Here is a 20,525-nt window from a genome sequence, read left to right as displayed (position 1 = left end):
GACAAATTAATTTCCAAAAGGACTTAGTAGTGACACGTTTTAAAAAGTGAGATAAATTTTATATTTTTAATTAATTGAAAACTTATTTGCCAAAAAATAAAAAATCAAAAACTTATTTATTGTTTACTCTAATACTAATGATATATCAAAATTAGACAAATTTTTTCCTTTGTTTTTCTTTTATATGTGATGTACGAAAAGTCAATTTTGTTTGTTGTGAATTCATAATTTTAATAGAACTCTCGTATCACATTTAGCCAATCTACCAATAATAATATCAATATTTTTTGGCTTACAATGTCCGAATAATTGTATGAAGTTATGAACGTTACACAAGCTCAACAACTGGGTGTCCAGTCGCATGGAAAAGCAGCTGCGACAATGCCGTTCGGGCGTAAGGAATAACTATTGTTAACTCTATCCGTTATTCCATGGCAGTAATATAACACTGAAAATGTTCTAGTAAGTTTGACAAACAAGTAATTACCAGCGAAACACTAGGCTGTTTGTGAAGTAAGTTTCCCTACGCATTGACATGGGTTTAATAGGGCCGTTTCCACAAGAACAAAGTAACACTAACAAGCATCACACGGGTTTAGGGAAGTATATTTCGAAACTTCGCAAGGAGGATTAGTAGTTCATCAGATCCTTTTACAACGATATCAAACGGAAATAAGAACGTCAAATAGCAACAGATAGATTTGTACGGTTTTTTTTCATATGGAGGATTTATAAACAAGTCATCACTGAACTAGAACTGCCTGAGCTCGTTTTCCTTGTATCAGTTAGAAGATAATTACCATCCCTTGGCACCCCCGTCACTTTTCTTGCCCCACGAGCCTCCTGCACCCACATACAATGTATAATCACATGTTTGAGTGTACATGAGAATGAACACTGTGCGATAGTAAATTTCTAAAATTCAAATATTAGATTACTTGTAGAATGGTTTGCAGCAACTTCTAAATAATTATGATTCCTTAAACCAGAACATATATCTGGTGTACTTGGATAAATATTAGTTGCAGTACGATTTGCAGTTCTAAATTATGATGATTTTGTAAACCGGACATAAGTAATTTTGCACTGCAACAGTTTTTTTCATTAACATATAAATCACCAAGGATAACTGGGAGTATTGTATCAAATTCAGTATTTCTTTCTTACCATCTCCTGGTTGATTCCAACCAGATGATTGTCCCTTCTCATCAGCATTGGATTGACCCCAGCCAGATGACTGACCCTTATTATCTGCAGCACTGGATTGACCCCAGCCAGAGGATTGACCCTTATCTGCAGCACTGGATTGACCCCAATTTGTTACTTGGTCACCGGTTTCACTCCCTGAGCGAGAATTGAACTTCCAACCATTGCCTTGATTACTGGAGTTAGGTCCCTTATTCCAGCCACCCTCCTGAACATTGGTCTCTTCAACAGTAGACTTTTTCCAACCAGAATTGTTGTCTCCTTGGGAAGTACAGCCAGCGCCATCTTTAGACTCGTTGCTATTCCAACTGCCACCAGCTGCCCCTCCACTACCTGAGCTCCAGCTCGACCATTGCTTAGTACTTCCACCTCCTTGACTCCAGCTCTGCCCATCCTTGTCACCACCTTCCCGGTTCCCAGATCTGTTACTATTCTTCCATCCTTCTACAGTATCTCCCTCCTTCCAGTCAGAAGAACCATCCCCACCAGAATCCCTTCTACTACTCCAACCTCCAGATTGGTCACCCCTTCCACGGCCTCGGCCCCCAAATCCTCTCTCTGATCCCCATCTGCCACCAGAACCTTCCCCATCTGATCTACCTCTGCCACCAAACCCACCACGATCTCCTCTCCCTGCTCCCCATCTGCCACCAGAACCACCAAACCCACCACGATCTCCTCTCTCTGATCCCCATCTGCCACCAGAACCTTCCCCATCTGATCTACCTCTGCCACCAAACCCACCACGATCACCTCTGCCACGAAAGCCCCCGCGTTCTCCCCGGCCACGAAAGCCCCCGCGTTCTCCCCGGCCACCAAAGTCCCCGCGTTCTCCCCGGCCGCCAAATCCCCTACCTCTACCTCTAAAACCACCTCTGTCTGAGCCGCCTCTACCTTGATAACCACCTCTCCAGTTCCCACCACCAGCTCCTTCCTCAGAATTTTCATTTGGACCATCATTGTCACCACCTGAAGCATTTCTTGAACTCCAATTGCTATTGCTTTTCCAGTTGTTTCCCTGACTATCACCAGATCCAGAATTCCAATTGCTCTTCCCCCAACTAGAATCTTGATTTCCAGCATCAGAACTCCAGTTGGATGTCTTGGTTGCATTGCCAGCACTCCAAGATGAACTGTTCGAGTTATTCTTGCCCCAGTTGGAATTTTGATTAGAATCACCAGATCCAGAATTCCAATTGCTATTGTTGCGATCAGAAGTCTGGTTTCCACTGTTTTCAGAGTTCCAGCTGCTTTTCTTGTCCCATTTGGTTTCTTGATTTTCAGTGTCGTTATGCCCAGAAGTCCAGCTGGAGTTTTTGTTTTCATTACAAGTACTCCCAGAGGAATTGTTATTCCAGTTGCTTTTTGCTCCCCAGCTAGAATCTTTATTACCATCACCTGATCCAGAATTCCAACTGCTTTTGTTCATTTCGGCGGTCTGGTTTCCACTGTTCTCAGAGTTCCAGTTGTTTTTCTTGCCCCAATTGGATTCTTGATTTTCGGCATTGCTATGCCCAGAACTCCAGTTTGAATTCTTATTTTCATTCCCAGCACCCCAAGAAGAATTGTTATTCAAGTTGCTTTTTGTTCCCCAACTAGATTCTTTACTAGGATCACTTGATCCAATATTCCAATTGCTATTTTGCATTTCAGAAGTCTGGTTTCCACTGTCTTTGTTATGTGCATCACCATCTTGAAAAGATTTGGAAGTATTCCAGTTACTTTTACTGCCCCATCCGCAGGGTTGATTTCCATTTGAATCATTACCTTTATTTTTCCCTTCATTATTCCCTTCATTATTATTGTTGTTATCTGCACTGACAATTTTACGCTCTGCCTGGCCCCAGCTGCCTCCAGCTTTTCCCCAACCATCAGACTGATCTGGATCAGAAGCAACTGTAATCTTCTCCCCTGCAGCACACCATGAAGAGTTTTGCTTTGAAGTATTTTTAGTTTCCCAAGCAGTATCTTCTGCACCTGCATATTAACAGAATAAGAACACCGTCGATGAGAAAGTAATTAAACTTGGAAAACAGCTTGCTAAACATATTGGATAGAGTGATTACCCTTGGAACCAATATCATTTTCTGTAGACTCTGGTTTCTTATTAGACCACGTACTCCTGCAAATGAATATTATAAGACCAAGAAAAAAGGCAAACAGAATTGGGATACAAAATTAAAAGGCAAATAGAATTGGGGTAAAAATTAACACCCTAATCCAGATGTATGATAATAAATTAACTCCTCACAAATTTCTTAACCATTTGCTGGATTCCTGAAAAATATCTGGATTATATGTAAATATTCCTTTAGATAACGGAACACTCCGTGAATAATTTAGGCAGAATATATATTTAATTGAATATAACACAAATGAATCAAGAAGTTTGATTATATCACTATGAAATAACCTTTCAGCTGAAGTTCCTCCAGCATTCCATCCACCACCACCAGCTGCAGTCCCTCCAGCATTCCAAGCACTGTCACCACCAGCTGAGGTCCCTCCAGCTTTCCATGCAGCATTGCCAGTTGATTTCCCACCAGCATTCCATGCACCATCATCACCAGCTGACGTTCCTCCAACATTCCATGCAGCACCCCCAGTTGATGTCCCTCCAGCATTCCATGCACCATCACTACCAGCTGACGTCCCTCCAGCATTCCATGCAGCACCCCCAGTTGACGTCCCTCCAGCATTCCATGCACCATCACTACCAGCTGATGTCCCTCCAGCATTCCATGCAGCACCCCCAGTTGATGTCCCTCCAGCATTCCATCCACCACCACCAGTTGATGTTCCAACTCCATCTAACCAACCTTTAAATATGCCCAGATGTAAAATCATCAAAAGCATGTCCAAAAAAATGCAATGGTATTATGGTAAATAGGCTACAGAAGTGTAACAATCAGGCACATCAATCGATACTTTAATCAACTGTAAATAGAAAATGAATGATGTATATTAGAGAATCAGGGGTTCCCACCAGAGCCGCCTTCAGTACCCAGTAGATCAAATGGCTTCAATGAACTTGAATCAGGATCACTGCTGATATAAGAAACGTAAGCATCTAAGAACAATAAATTACAGACACAATCAAAGCAATCAGAAAAAAGTAAGTTTAAACATACAAACGTTTCTCAATCACAGGAATACCTTGTTGACATGGCAGTACTCTTCCCTTGAACCTCAGAAAGGTGCTCACATTTAACTGAACGAAAGAATTCCATGCAAATTGTTACCAATGATGATATAATATTTCAAAAATCAAGAAGAAACAACCATAAACACACCTGTAAGAACCCTTTGCTGAGAATCTAGTTTAACAGTAACATCATAACGGCGCAAGGCAATGACACGACAGAGGTATCCCTTCAAAGGACCTATCCTAATTCTCAAGGTTTGACCAATAGTAAACGTGTTATTGTTGTCCCCACGATTAACTGCATAAAAGATTGGAAAATCAGAATTCTGAATATATACAACTAAAAAACTAGTCAACAAGTCATGCATCTGTACAGACATTCACGATTGTTCTCTCTTGCTTGCCATGGTTTTTTTGGTGACAGAGGGGATCTTGGTGATGATGGCACATCATCAAAGACTGAACGACCCGGTTCACCATCCTGCATATATATGTCAACATGCAGAAACATCAAGACTCAAATGGGGTCATCAGGAATTCATAACCTATCAGGATACTGGTAAAGTGGAAGAAAAGATTTCAAACCTTTCCAGTCAAATCGTCAACAGTAAGCTTAACTTTCTCACACACATGAGATTTAGAGGTAAAGTAACCAGCATTTTCTTCAAGAGATTCATCCCACAAAAAGAGAATCCCTCTGTAGATATGCCTAACAATGCCTTGCCTACCCTGGAAAAATGATATTAAGAAAAAATTTAACGAGGAAAAGAAAAACTCAAGTAGGGCATAGATATCCCAAAATCCACAAACCAAGACCATTTTGCCTATTAGTAATAAGCATCAGACCTTAGATGGCCCATCAAGAACCCGGACAGTATCATTAGCAACTATAGTCTTATTGTGCTGATCTTGGGCACTGAATTTCAAATCAGAAAGTCCACTCTTTATTTCTTGTCGTTCGACGGATACAGTAGCAGGCCCATCTGCAGTCTCTTTTAAAATCTATGACAAAGAGAAGTTAGAATAGAAATATAGAATTATCTCATAAAAACAGATATGAGAAAGATCAAAAGGCTGCTATGAGTAAAAACGCGAGTTATATATTGTACCTTGTATTTATCCTCTTTATCCATAGACACTATTACACCGAATTCCTTCTTGCTGCAATTGCAAAAATCCAGCAAAAAGAATGTAGCAAATGGTAAATTTTTTTGGGGAGGTGGGGGCTTGTTGTGGTTGGTGTAATTTATATCATATAATATCATCAAAATGCCAATTGCAAATGTAAAACAAGGACTTACCCTAAACACACAAGATCATACAGCTCAAAACCATTTTCCACACCAGTACCTGATGAGCTCTCTCCTTTCCCACCTCCCTTATCATTCCTTACAACCCGTTTTTTCTTTGATTCACCATAAAGTTGAGAGAGCCACTCCAAATCTTTTGATTCATTGTTTTCAGATGGTCCAAACTTCAATAGCTCCTCTTCTGTTGGCACAACACCCCACAAATTTAGAGAATCTGGAGATACTTTTTTGTATACATATCCGTCCTTGAGCAAAAGATTATCAAGAACCTCGAAAACCTTGCCAGTGTCACGGTCACGTCTGATTTGTATAACAGGTCGGAATTCGCTGCCAAAGTTATTGAAAAAACCCACATAAGAGAAGTCATCAACAAAAAATTAAACAAGTTATGAGTACAAAATTTATTACTCAAGTTCACTTGAGCTGATTAATCTTGGGGCTGGTATAGCAGATTTTTGGCGAGAATACCCTCCACCCTGTAAAAATGAGGAAAATGTTCCATATTTAATTATATTTCTATACACAATAATAGGAGTATAACCTTTTTACACTCAAGCCCATATATTATGATATATCTTAGATAATTAAAGAAAAGTTGAAATAATAAATTGTAGCAGAATATTCAATAGTACACAATGCAACTAGGCAAAATATCATATTTAAAAGATAAAAAATAATGCACGCATTTCAAGATGGATTGCAGGGAAAGGACAGTAGTCAACATCCTGAATTCATAATTTCAACAGGTATTCTATTGTATTAAAGCAAGACATAAAACTCAACAAATTCAATACTTGAAATTTAGTTTTTCCACGAATTGGAAAGTACATAGTGAATCCTCTCCAGTTCAATGGTTGTCTATTTCACTATTTGTCCCTTGAACTCACCCCAACAACATGACACAATAACAAATTACAAGCAGATACAAAATAACTATTAAGTTAAAACCGGGCATCTTCATAACTAAGGATGCATGGAATATTAAACAGAGAGAGAGAGAGAGAGAGAGAGAGAGTGTAAATCGTGCTAAAGCAGATCACATTACAAATTTGGCAGCCAATGCTTGTAGATCAATTCTTGGAACAAGCTTCACTGTAACCTTCTTGCGGGTATTATTAACAGCCACAACCTAGAAATGCAGAACAAACAACGAGAATCAGCATTTTATGAGTCAGATAGCATCGTATAAATCCAAGACATTTCTCCTTTGTGGCACTAGTACCTGTGCTAAGTCCCCCTTGTAGTTACCACTTTTTATGCGAGCCCACATGCCCTCATTAATTTCAACTCTTCTATTTTGAACAGAGAACAGATGAAAAACTTCGTTCCTTGGAACAAGTTGCAATCGACTTACATAGATACCAGTAATTCCTTTACAAGCCTGAAATTGAATGTTGGAAATAACAACAACAAAGTATTTAGCCAGTGGTAGATACATTTCAACAGTAAACTAATCAAATTCCAACACTATGAGGCTACCTCATGTATATCATATTGCCTTTCAGCTTCAATGTACACAAATCCTTTCGAGTGATCTACAGCAAAAGCAGATATTATCTGCAGCTTAGTGCCCAATGCTTTCAATTCAACAAACTTCTGCATCAGACAGAAAGCTGAAAGCCTCTCGCGCCCGACCTGCAACCAAATAATGTTTATGTGCCGTGCAATTTTCAGTCTTACAGAATAACAAAACCCAAGTTTCATGAGACATACAGTGCATTTGACTTTCCAGATGGTTGGAGCAAACTCCTTAACGCCAGAATCTGGATCAATTATTTTGTCATCAAACTCATCTCCAGCAAATGAGACGAACTTAGAATTTTGTCCATAGCGTTCCTCCATCATTCTATCAAATTCTTCTTCATCAATCACCTCTTCTTTGGGGACAAATGGAAGGTTACTGTTGCCTCCCTTAGGTTGTTCATTCATCCTCGGCTGAAGAGTGTCAAATTCCTCTTCAAAAAAATCTGATCATAAAAATTTCAGAAAATCTAAAATTAGAGGGGAAAAACATCCGTTTCTCAAAAATCTAGAACCATTTCTCAGCAAATAACCAAAATGTGAACGAAACAACATAATGTGGCCAAACCCTAGCAATTCTAACGAGAGAACCACGAGCGAATAAAATGTACGAGCATGAGAAAATGCGAGAAGGTAATTCCAATCCCCATACCGTCGTCGAAATCGCTGTAGTCGCTGTCATCGCTTTCGTCAAAGTCCTCGGCGGCATCTTCGAAGAACTGAAGAACTCCACGGTTCTTCTTGTTGCGTCCACCGCCGGTCTTGTCATCGTCAACGCCGCGCTTCCGTTTGGCGGCTGAAGCTTTTCCGCCGACCGCTTTCCCCTTTCCCTTGTCTTTGATCGTCATTTCCGGTGACAATGCATGCAGAGAGTGAGGGAGTGTGTGAATGAGAGTATCAAAAGAGTGAGAGAGAAAAATGAATAGAACCAGAAGCAAATGGCATCCATCAGCTGATTTGTTGCATTTACACAATTACCCTCACACACCTGAACGACCAACACCCGGCCCATAATTCTTTTTGGTCTTCGGGCCCATAACTCTAAGCCCATATTGATATCATACCTAACATTTTTTGTCATACGCCAACAATCGAAGCCCATTTAAAAGAAGAAGAAAACTAATGACAAAAACAAAAATTCTAACAAGTATTGTATGAAAATCTACCTGGTATAATAGTTAGCCCACTAATACGTTTAAACAAATGTCAAAAATTCGAATATCGTTTTATACATGCAACTCCTATATAATAATATTACTTTCCAATCTTTTTGAGCATTGAGAAGTAAAATCATCACCATCATAAATTCAATGAGAATATCAAAATTTCTAAGATTTTGTGTCCGTGCCTGTGAGGAAAGAATATGGGAAAAATAGATAATGATGGTCGCACATATTGTGCCCATACAAATCTATTCTGTAATTTGTGTGGGATATATCTAATTATCTATCCTTTTCTTTACACGTACTATATACGGACTAAGTGCAACAACTATGCAATAGATGAAACTGATATCTAATTATCTATCATTTTAAGACTTTTCTACATCTAACATGATGACCCATTCATCGATTTTTATTTAAGAAATATCAGGTTTTTCGAAACTTATATGGACAAAAGATATAATAATATTTAATTGTTTAAATTGTAATATAAACATCATTTTGCTGCCATATGATATATAATGTTGTGCAACAGTTCACATGTATGTGCATTAAATACATAGAAGTGTATGCACTACTTGTAGTTACCTGTTGATATTCAATTAAAGCTAATGCCTAATTTCCTACTCTCCTTTTGTGATTGCCATGCATTCAAGTTCTTTTGAGTGGAAAGATCACTAATAATATCTCAACAATCTACATCCATTAGATAAACCAAAATAACATATATAGCCATTTTGGCAATGCACATCTTGACTCTAACCATTAACACATACATTAACACAACTATGATGGATATGCAAAACAAACTTTGCTACTTTTTTTTTTTTCTAAGCTCATTGTTACTAAAAACCGGGTTCACGAGTATTAAATTAATTTAATGGTTAAGTGTTGTTTCGAATTTTATCTTATTTTTTATATAACTAATTATTTAATTAATCATTCATTTTAATTAAACAAAATACTATTGAGAATAACTTTTAAAATGGAGTTGATATGAAAGATGGACCCAAATGGAAGAAAAAGGAGGCATTTGCCCTCACATATATTTTGATAAAAGAACATAATTATATATAAATGTTAAACATTTATCTTTTTGCTATGTTATGGTTATCCCTAAAATAAATAAAAAATCAACTAAAAAAAAATAATGACAATTAACTTCATGATACTAGCTAATTAGGGAATATTTAAAATATGTCTTAGAATATTAATCGTTTATTTAAGAAAATATTAAGAATTTAAATTTTACTTTGTATGTATAATTTATTATTGGACAATGACATATTTTTAAATGAGGTTTAAATCTATAACAGATTAATTATTGATCAATGTTAGAATATACTGTAAAAAAATAAAAAAAAATAAAATATCTATACATAAATTTTATTTTATATATTTTTGTCTTTATTGTTAAATTTTTTGAATTCGTTCCTGATTGATATGATATAGAAAACGTGAAGAGATCGAGTGGAGGTTAGAAACTCGTTATTGTACTAAAAATTTAAAACAAAATACCATTGCATTTTAATTAATTAAACAAAATACTATAGAAAACATGAACAGGGCGGAGGTTAGAAACTCATTATTGTACCAAATAATAATATATTCTATGATTTGTATTAGTCTATTTTTCAACTTGATTATTGTGAAATTTTATTATCACTTGGAATTCTATCATTTTGTTCCTCTAATTTGAGCCATCAATTAGTATACTCTCCTTTAAAAGTCTCTCTAATATGTGTGGAAAATTATGACTCAACAAGTATTCGAAAGAGACTTTAAGTATGACTATTGGTTCAATGTGGGCTAGCCGGTTAGGCAACTTGAAGAAAGAAAGACAAAAACAATAAACTAAAATAAAAAAGGATTTATCTATTTTATGCTTTAAAAATATATGTTAAATTTATAAATTAAAAAAATTATCAAAAATATAAAAAATTTTAAGTTTTTAATGTATTAATAAATAAAAAATAAAAATTTTTATTAATAATAAATTTATCATATATCTTTCGGACATATGTTAATTAAATCTGAGGAGGAGGAGGAGCAAAATTCTAAAGCAAGAGAGATCATTATATCAGTCTGCGACGCAATAAACTATTAAGATAATCAATTTAATTCTTCAGCCAAAATTCGAAAACGACAAAAGTTTGTGTGTTATTGCAGTGTTCTTGTTAGTTCATTCCTAGCTAGTTAACATATAACTTTCTCTACTTTAAAATACCTAGATCCAATTCAGTGATTTGATTTGTATTTTAGAATGTGTTTGGTTTAGGTTTTTATTTATTTTTAAATTTTGTACAAAAAATAGTGAATATAATAAAATAATAAAATTTTATTTTTTATTTTATTTTTTATTTTTTATTTTTTACAAAACTCAAAAGATAAAAATATTAAAAATAAAAAATAAAAACACAAACTAAATGCACATCTAATTCTCACACTAAGGATACATACAAGAATTTGATTTTCTTTTTCTTTTTAAACGAAAAAAGAATATAATCTAATAATTATATATATGAGGCCTGCTATATATACAAGTCTTTTTTGCTTACAAGTCTTACAAGTTGATACAAGCCTAACAAAAAATACGCATTACACTCCCACATTCAAGAGAACCACTTCCTGTTCCCATAGCGCGTTACTCACCATACATTATAACCGACTATTCTTCTTTTTCCTCCATGAAAACGAGTTTCTTGCCAAATTTGAAGATAATGGAACTTCAGAAATACACTCAAACGATTACAGAAATACAGTCAAACGATTACAGAAATATACCCAAAGGATGACTACAGAAATACACCCAAACGGTTACAGGAATTCACCCAAACGATTATAGAAATACACCCAAACGATTACAAAAAAATACACCCAAAGAATTTAAGAAATACACCCAAAATTAGTTAAAATACACCTTATGCATAATTCAGAACTCGTTCTCTTTCTTCTCCTCATCTTCTGCTGCTGCTTCTTCTTCAAAAACGATTTCAGAGGCTGATGTCAAAAAATAATAGAAATCGAGAATAATGAAGAAAGAAAACAAAGAGAAAAGCACGTAAATGAAGAAGAGGAAGAAGAACGTGCAGCAAGAAGAAGAAGAACGTGCAGTGAAAATGTGCAGTAACGGTTGAAGAAGGAGAAAGAGAAGGCAAGAAACGAAAGAAAAGAAGAAGAGAAAGAGGAAGAAGAACGTGCAGCAAGAAGAAGAAGAAGTTACAGTGAAAACGTGCAGTAATAATTGAAGAAGGAAAAAGAGAAGGGAAGAAACGAAAGAAAAGAAAAAGATGAAAAAGAAGAAGAACGTGCGCAAGAAGAAGAAAGTGCACTTATAAAAATTTGTATAAAAAAATACTTGTATCCAGAAAATTTCTCTAATTATATTCATACATCGTCTATCATATCTTTGTTTGATTATTCTAATAAAAATCCATCATGGATGATCTTGTTTACATACACAGGTGGGAAAGGAATTTTCAAACTCATTGTTTATTGAATTTTGGCGTGTGATAGATTATGATAATATGGTCTCATAAACAGGGCTATACACAAAAAAACGCTTTTGACTTGTTGGTCGGAACGGATATAAAATCATCATCAATAATGCTGCATCCTTAATGTGAATTAACGACTCATTAACCACCAATTAATCAGTTTGCTGCTAGTTAAATATGTGTACAAGAATGGAGAAACTATTAATTTTATTCACAAATCTTTAGAACACTCACAAATTTATCTAAAAAAATAAAATTAATGTTATATTTATAAATATTTAAAATATTGGCGAATCTATATTTTTTATCAATTATTTTCTGTGATTTTTATATAATCTACTTACAAATGTTCAAAGTGCTGGTTAATTTATTACTTTTTTGTCAATTACATTTTGTAATTTTTAGACATTTAAGAAAATCAATATAATATGTTTTAATATATCTCTCATTGGACTAGGGCACTAAGCTAACCAAAATATTTTATCATGCTAAGCAAGACTGTTCTTACATATAGCTGCTGTCCAGTAAAAAAAAAAAAGGAGAAAAATATTTTGCCATTAATTTCCATATGATTGAAGTAAAAGAGTACAAAAAACACAACCGTGGACCTACCTGTGTTACCAATCACAACAAAAAGTCACTAAATTATTTCTTCCTTCCCAATGCCGTAGCGGCTTGGAAACAAAACTATCTAGTTATGTGTAATTACTAACTAAGCATTATGAGCATATGGAGAGATTTAGAGCACATTTATACATAATAAAGTGCATTTTAATGATTTAATAATATAACATAAATTTTAAAGTGAAATGTTACAGTAAATTTTGTGATTTATAATTATTAATTAATTATTATTAATATTTTAATAATATAAAATTTTATTTAATAATATAAAATTATTTATTTTTCTTTAATTAATTAAATATTAACCAAAATTTAATAAAAATATTGACCCTAAACTTTCTGTCCAAGGTTTCAACTTTCAACTATTTAAAATAAGACAAATTTCATACTCTTGCGCTTATTCATCCTATCATTTGTTATTAACATGTATAAGCACTTGTGCTTTTTGGTTAATGTTTGTATAACATACATATTTTACCCTTTTCATTTTATTTAAAAAGATACCAGTAACCATTAAAATTTACTCTTTTTTATTATTACTTAATTAATAATTTAATAATATATTTTATTTTTAAATATTAATAATTTTTTAAAATATTTTTTATTTAAAACGATTCATTTAAAAATATTTTTATATAAAAATAATAATAAAAAATATTAAATAATTTTACATATTCAACTAAACTGTTAATAATTCCTTTTTACTAAATTCCAAACCTCTAACACTTTTTACACTGAGTCTTCTTTTCTTTAACTGTTGACTATATCAGCAATACAGTATAACAATATACTACTAAGAAGAAAAATGAGTTATAAAAACATTTCTATGCCCCTACTTTAGTTCCCTGTTCATTTTCACGGCCGTTCTGAACCACAGCCATCTCGGCGGTGGCGGGTACGTGAGTCTCCTCTTCTTCCTCCTCCACCTTGTACCTCTTATAAATGTCACCTTTATAGAAGCTATAAGTCCTTGCCACCAAAAGAAGCGATACAAGAGCTCCAGTAAAAGTAGCTACAGCAATTATAACAAACGACATCTTGTAGCAACTGGTCCCAACACAATTCAATTCCTGACCAATCTTTCTTTTGATACCAGATTCCGCCAACTGCCTCTTCGCTTCTATGTCATACAAATGCCCAGTGACTCTCACATTAAGCACATACAATCCAATAGGACTCGCCATGCCTCCGAAGTTATACAAAGTTGAATAGTACTTTAGACCAAACAGCTCCGAAACAATGGCAAAAATCAAAGGCCACTGTGCTCCAAAACAGAATCCAATTATGACTGAAGCCACATAGAGACCATTAGGGACATTGAATGCTATTAGCAAGTGTCCAACACAAGACAAGAGAAGAATCATGGTGAACATGAGTGGTCTTGGGAATTTGTATTTTATTAGCACGTGTTCAGAAACAAACCCGGAAAAAACTCGACCGAGATAGTTCCATATACTCACCAGTGACACAAATGTGCTTATGCTTTTCTTTGGGTACCCAAGGGAGGTTCCAATTTGACCCAAGTTGTCGATTGCGGTTAACGTTCCACCACACCCACATGTTCCGGCGAAGAACAATATCAACATGTCTATGCTGAAGAGTGCTTGGAGAATGGTGTAGTCTTCCCCTCTCTCCGGTGGAGTCAAAACATTTTCCCACCATTTAGTTTCTTTTTCCACTCCTGTGATGAGTCCTCTATCTTTATTCTCTCTTTCTTCGTTAGCAGCTACTACTTTTACCTCCGGTAAGGGGTCACCGGAGAAATGCTGGTGACGGATCTGACGGATCTTATATTCTTCGCCAAAGAGAACAACGAGAGGGAGGAAGAGAAGGAAGAAAACGATGGCAGCGCTGGCGCCGTACTCGGTCTGATTGAAAGTGGCGTTCTTCTGAACTATGATCATGACCATAAGGAATCCGGCGAGGCCGAGGGAGATGTAGAGGAACTTGTAGAAGACGGCGAGCTCGTTGCGCTGATGAACCGGGTTCATGTAGCGAACGGTTCGGAGGAAGACGAAGGAAATAGCAGCGGGAAGCCAGCCAATGAGAAGAATCAAAGCCTTGGAGTCGTCGTAGTAGAAAGCGTAGTACAGCTGCGTGATGATGGCGCCGCTTAATCCGACGTAGCCTTTCAAGATTCCGAGGACAACGCCGCGGCTTCGAGGGAAGTTCTTGACGCAGGTAACGAGAGAGCCGGTGTTGGCGAAGGACTGAGAGTTGGCGCCGATGAAGATGTAGAGGAACATTTGCCAGTGCTTGGGTTTGGGAAGCTTTGATGTGACGCAGAGCCATATCATGAAGTAGCCGAAGAAGTTCATGACGGAGCCCATGGCGAGGACCACCCACGGAGGGGTGATCTCGTTGATTAGGCCGGAGAGAACGCCTAAGTTGGCGCCTAAGTCCTTGAAGAAGCTTAGGAGATTGAGGGTAGTTTGGTCATAGCCGAGGGCCGTTTTGATGTCGTTGGAGTAGAGCCCGAACATGTAAGTTGCTCCTGAAGCTGACATGATTAGGAAGGACGCGAACACCACGAACCACCGCCCTGTTATCACTTGCACGGTTAGGCCTTTCATGTCCGCCGCGGTGAATCCTTTTCCTCCTCCTGTTGCAACCGCCATAGCTATAGATAGTGCTAAGATTCAGATTGAGAGAGAGATAAGAGAGGGATTGGTATATGTGTTGGGAGAAGTGGGGAAGAAAGGAGTAATGAATATATGGACTGGCAGTGATAGTGAGAGGGACTCTCTTTTCTCATCATTGAGACTCTTTTCTTGACTTAGAGATCATCATAGACACAAGTAGACTCCATTTTTAGGGTTAAAAATTGGTGTAAATCATCTATAAAGTTTTTTTTTTGTTGCTCGCGGTATCCTAATTCGATAGGTCAAAAATTGATTTGTCGTGGATTTAAACTTTATTTAAAGGTCTATCGTCGGTCAATAGATTGCTGCATGCACATAGCTGACATTTAAATTTCCAACACTTATTTAATTAGACGAATGAGCTGATCACTTTACATTAATTTATGAAGTATTATCCTTTGTTGACTTGTACACTCGCCTTGGGCCGGGTTGAGTTTTATTAGTATGGCCTCTTTCCACGTAAGCATTATTTTTTGTCTTTATGTCAAAGATCTGCATTAAACCTATTTATTGGTTTACTGAGGAAATCAATAATGATACATTATTCACTACTCATCGTTGTAACGTCCTTCGTACAAATGACGTCATAATATTCTCACCGGATTAACTTTTTCAGTTTTTCTCCTCTGTGAAGTTCAAATTTATGATTAACAAGTTATTGTAAAAAGAAAATTGAGCATCTAGAGAAAACGTCTCTATCGTGAACATAAATATGGAGCAGATATGCTTATGTATTGAGATTCTTATCCATAAAAAAAAAAATTCAATAACATGGATATTGTAATAAGATGCACGAATAAGCAGAGGGATAAAAGAAAGGGAGAGTGCGTGGAGATAATTTTCATATATGATTGCGATGAAATTAAATCAGCAGGGTTGATAAGATTTATTTAGTATGCTCAAATAATATATAATCTTTGTCTTTTTCGTCCAGCCTGTGAAAGCATCTTTGTGTATGTCCCCAACTTGTCAACCGACATCTTCAACCTCAAACCGAGGGTGTGCCTTCGAGTTATGTATAAACTAACGTGTTAGATAAACATAATTATTTTTATCTTTTATGTGAAAATTAAAAAAAAAAATTATTAGATGGTTAAGTATATTAAATAATTTAATGGAATATTGTTAAGGACACTACACATCTATATAATCATGTAACTAAGTTGGCCTAAACTCAAATAGAGTCACATACGCGCATTAATGATAAGTGAAAACACGCACTTTATCTTCTTCTTATCCTCTGTGCTTCTTCTTCTTTTAAATATATGCATACATCATCTTAACATTTATTAATGGATTATTTTTTCAATCGAATTGAATGGAATGTGTTCATACCCTGGCCCAATGCTAAGGGCCCAGGTCCAACTAAAAGGCCTGATCCAATAGGTTAAGCCTAGCGAAGCACCGACTTCCACTTAAGAAGTCGGTACCAACCACGACTTAGTATGAAGAAGTCGGTTATGAGATTAGCTGGCAGATAAACACTCATTCAAATGAGTAACCACCCCGAAAATCTCTCTAACCACTTCATAAAGCCATATCTTAACCTCCCCAAGATAATGGGACGGTTAACACCCTAAAGATACGGCACTACACCAACGGTGGTTATTGGCTCACCACTATAAGTACACTGACACCAATCAGGTATTTCTAAGCCCAATACTCTCTAGACCTGCTCACACCCTTGCTAACTTAAGCATCGGAGTGTCTTTGCAGGTACCACCCCCCATTCCTGCACGCGAGCAAGTCGGACGGAGCCACCCGAGTTGCAGACACACCCGGAGTTCTCCTCCTTCTTACACTTGGGCCATCAAACGTCATCCATCTTATTAATCTCCGGTTACCCACCGTAACATTGGTGCCGTTGCCGGGGACCCGAGAGATCATCCATCGATGGCGGATAGATCCCACGAGGAAGTCCGTGCGGAAACGGATTCCGAAGAAGAGAATTCGAACGCGGGTAACGACAATGTGGATTTAACCTTCCACCAGGAAGTTAATGATCAACATGGAGAAGGCACCTCCGGGGTAAAAAACCCGAAGGCAAACCCCTCAGATGAACGAGAATCGGGAAAAGGTGGACCATCCCACGTAACTGAACTAATGGGTTCAGTCCACAGTCGCTTAGAACAATTGGAGCAAGAGCGGGAGAAGCAGAAAGAAACTGAAAGGTACCTTAAAGAGGAGATGGAACGGCGAAAAGAGTTAGAGAGAAAACTCTTACAGCTAGAGTCCTCCCTCAAGGGTCACAACTCTCGCGACGACCAAGAAGATCAATTCCCGGGTGGAGAGGACCCTTTCAGCGAGGACATAATGAGGGCAAAAGTTCCTAGAAACTTTAAAAGCCCCGATATGGACCTCTATGATGGGACCACAGATCCAAAGCATCATCTAAGCAACTTCAAAAGTCGGATGTATCTAGCTGATGCCTCCGACGCTACGAGATGCAAAGCTTTCCCGACCACTTTATCAAAAGCGGCAATGAAGTGGTTCGATAGCCTCCCACCAAGATCAATCACCAGCTTTGAAGACCTCTCAAGGAAGTTTTTGATGAGGTTTTCAATTCAGAAAGATAAGGTAAAACATGCACCAAGCCTCCTGGGAGTAAAACAGGAGGTCGGAGAACCTTTGCGAGCCTATATGGAAAGGTTCAATAAGGCATGTTTGGAGATCCAAGACCTGCCCACAGAGGCAGTCATAATGGGGCTAGTCAATGGGCTCAGAGAAGGTCCCTTCTCACAGTCCATATCTAAAAGGCACCCCGTTTCTTTAAGTGATGTACAAGAAAGGGCCGAGAAGTACATCAATATGGAAGAAAATGCGAAATTAAGAGACCTGAGTTGGCGACCCGGACCCCCTCCCTCATCCAAGAAGAGGGAAAGGGAAGTCAAGAAGAAGGAAGAACTCGGTCTCGAGAGGCCCAGAAAATATCACTCTTATACTCCTCTCAAAACTTTTATAGTGGATGTATACAGAGAGATTTGCCACACTGAAAGGCTGCCACCCCCTAGACCTATTAAAAACAAAAGAGGGGGAAGCCGCAGCGATTACTGCGAGTACCATAAAATATATGGTCACTCCACCAACGACTGTTACGACCTTAAAAATGTGATAGAAAAGCTGGCCAGAGAAGGTCGGCTCGATAGATATCTCATGGAAAGGTCGGACACCCATGGAAAGAGAAAGCGAGATGACATGGATAGAAGAGACCCACCACCGCAGACTCCAGAGAGACATATCCATATGATCTCAGGAGGATTTGCGGGAGGGGGCCTCACTAAATCCTCTCGCAAAAGACATCTAAAAAGGGTCTACCAAGTCGAGGAAGAGACACCCGACTTCCCCACCATCTCATTCACAAAAGAAGATGGGCAAGGGATAATCCCCGGGCATGATGATCCCGTGGTGATAACTATGATCCTAGCCAACGCCCATCTCCACAGAACCCTAGTAGACCAAGGAAGCTCGGCGGACATCCTTTTTAAGCCCGCCTTCGACAAGCTAGGGTTAGATGAAAAAGAGTTGAGAGCCTACCCCGACACCTTATACGGATTGGGGGATACGCCAATAAAACCACTGGGATTCTTACCCCTTCACACCACTTTTGGAAAAGGGGAAAAATCAAGGACTCTGAGCATAGACTTCATAGTCATAGATGAAGGGTCAGCCTACAATGCCTTAATCGGCAGGACTACCCTTAATCGCCTCGGAGCAGTGGTATCTACTCCCCACCTTTGCATGAAATTCCCAACCCCGGGAGGAATAGCAACGGTGAGGGGAGATCAAAAATTGGCAAGAAAGTGCTACAACGAAAGCCTAAATCTGAGAGGAAAAGGCAAAGAAGTCCACACCATTGAGTTAGGCGGCACAAGAACCAGAGAGGAGCTGCGACCCCAACCGGGAGGAAAAACCGAGGAGATACAAGTCGGTGAGGAGGAAGGAAAAAACACTTACATAGGAGCCAATCTAGGGGAAACCCTAAAACAAAGGTTGGGAGAACTCCTAAGAGCTAATTTCGACCTCTTCGCATGGAAGGCTTCCGACATGCCCGGGATTGATCCCGAGCTCATGTCCCACAAGCTCTCGGTTTTCCCAGGGTCCCGACCTGTACAGCAAAGAAGACGCAAGCTCGGCCCAGAACGAGCCTCAATAGTAGAAGAACAAGTACAGGCGCTCTTGGAAGCCGGCTTTATTAGAGAGGTCAAATACCCAACGTGGCTAGCCAATGTAGTGCTAGTCAAGAAACAGAATGGCAAATGGAGAATGTGCGTCGACTATACCGACTTGAATAAGGCATGTCCTAAGGACCCCTATCCTCTACCGAGTATTGATACCCTGGTGGACTCCAGCTCGGGGTACCAATACCTGTCATTCATGGATGCCTACTCGGGATATAACCAAATCCCAATGCATGAATCCGACCAGGAGAAAACATCGTTCATCACACCAAAAGCCAACTATTGCTACGTGGTCATGCCATTCGGACTAAAGAATGCAGGAGTCACGTATCAAAGGCTGATGAACAAAGTGTTTTCCCCCCATCTAGGGAGCCTAATGGAGGTATACGTCGACGACATGTTAGTAAAAACCAAGCAAGAAAACGACCTCTTAACCGATCTCTCACAAGTCTTCAACACTATAAGGTTGCATGGGATGAGACTAAATCCCGCAAAATGCGCCTTCGCAGTCGAGGCAGGGAAATTTCTAGGATTCATGCTAACACAGAGGGGGATTGAGGCCAATCCCGATAAATGCAGAGCTATCCTAGAAATGAAAAGCCCGACTTGCTTGAGTGAGGTTCAACAGCTCAATGGCCGACTTGCAGCCCTCTCCAGATTTTTGGCTGGATCGGCACTGAAATCCCTTCCTCTATTTTCTTTATTGAGGAAGGGATGCCAATTTGAATGGACTTCGGAATGCGAGGAGGCATTCCAAGAGTTCAAAAGGTTCCTAAGTCAACCTCCTATCTTAACACGACCAGTACCGGGAAAAGACCTTGTCCTATACCTATCCGTGGCAAACAGGGCTGTCTCATCAGCTCTTATCAGAGAAGACGAGGTCGGACAACACCCGGTCTATTTCATCAGTAAGGTACTACAAGGCCCCGAACTAAGGTATCACAAACTTGAGAAGTTTGCCTACTCCTTAGTGATAGCCTCGCGAAGGTTGCGACCTTACTTCCAGGCTCACACAATAAGAGTCCGCACAAACCAACCCATGAAGCAAATCCTCCAAAAGACGGATGTTGCAGGGAGAATGGTTCAATGGGCAATAGAGCTCTCCGAGTTCGATCAGAGATATGAAACTCGAACAGCAATTAAAGCCCAATGCCTCGCCGACTTCGTTGCAGAATATGCAGGTGAACAAGAGGAAAAGCCGACTACATGGGAACTCTATGTAGACGGATCCTCCAACAA

General features: G+C 38.3%; 2 protein-coding genes across 3 annotated transcripts; both read right to left on the bottom strand.

Annotated features, from left to right (window-relative positions):
- Positions 1–608: 608 nt before the first annotated feature.
- LOC130948123 (protein RNA-directed DNA methylation 3) lies at positions 609–8,100 on the bottom strand. 2 transcript variants are annotated; one of them, XM_057876836.1, is made up of 18 exons: positions 7,835–8,100; positions 7,375–7,628; positions 7,141–7,296; positions 6,884–7,042; positions 6,707–6,790; positions 6,070–6,137; positions 5,653–5,988; positions 5,461–5,512; positions 5,198–5,353; positions 4,937–5,080; positions 4,730–4,832; positions 4,500–4,649; positions 4,363–4,417; positions 4,193–4,254; positions 3,620–4,025; positions 3,273–3,328; positions 1,168–3,183; positions 609–843 (listed from the first exon to the last, which is right to left on the bottom strand). In XM_057876836.1, the coding sequence occupies exons 1-18, from the start codon at positions 8,028–8,030 to the stop codon at positions 797–799; spliced, it is 4,500 nt and encodes a 1,499-aa protein (XP_057732819.1). In that variant the 5' UTR covers positions 8,031–8,100; the 3' UTR covers positions 609–796. The 2 variants fall into 2 exon arrangements, with proteins under 2 accessions (XP_057732819.1, XP_057732820.1); XM_057876837.1 differs by having other exon boundaries at positions 4,193–4,251.
- Positions 8,101–13,131: 5,031 nt separating this feature from the next.
- Positions 13,132–15,248, bottom strand: LOC130951738 (protein NUCLEAR FUSION DEFECTIVE 4-like). Its single transcript, XM_057880445.1, has one exon. The coding sequence runs from the start codon at positions 15,082–15,084 to the stop codon at positions 13,291–13,293; it is 1,794 nt and encodes a 597-aa protein (XP_057736428.1). The 5' UTR covers positions 15,085–15,248; the 3' UTR covers positions 13,132–13,290.
- Between the last annotated feature and the right edge of the window lie 5,277 nt (positions 15,249–20,525).

Source organism: Arachis stenosperma, chromosome 9 (assembly GCF_014773155.1).
Source record: "Arachis stenosperma cultivar V10309 chromosome 9, arast.V10309.gnm1.PFL2, whole genome shotgun sequence".
NCBI classification, from domain to species: domain Eukaryota; kingdom Viridiplantae; phylum Streptophyta; class Magnoliopsida; order Fabales; family Fabaceae; genus Arachis; species Arachis stenosperma.
The sequence above is the reverse complement of the archived record's forward strand: the minus strand, read 5'-3'. Positions and strand labels throughout refer to the sequence as shown.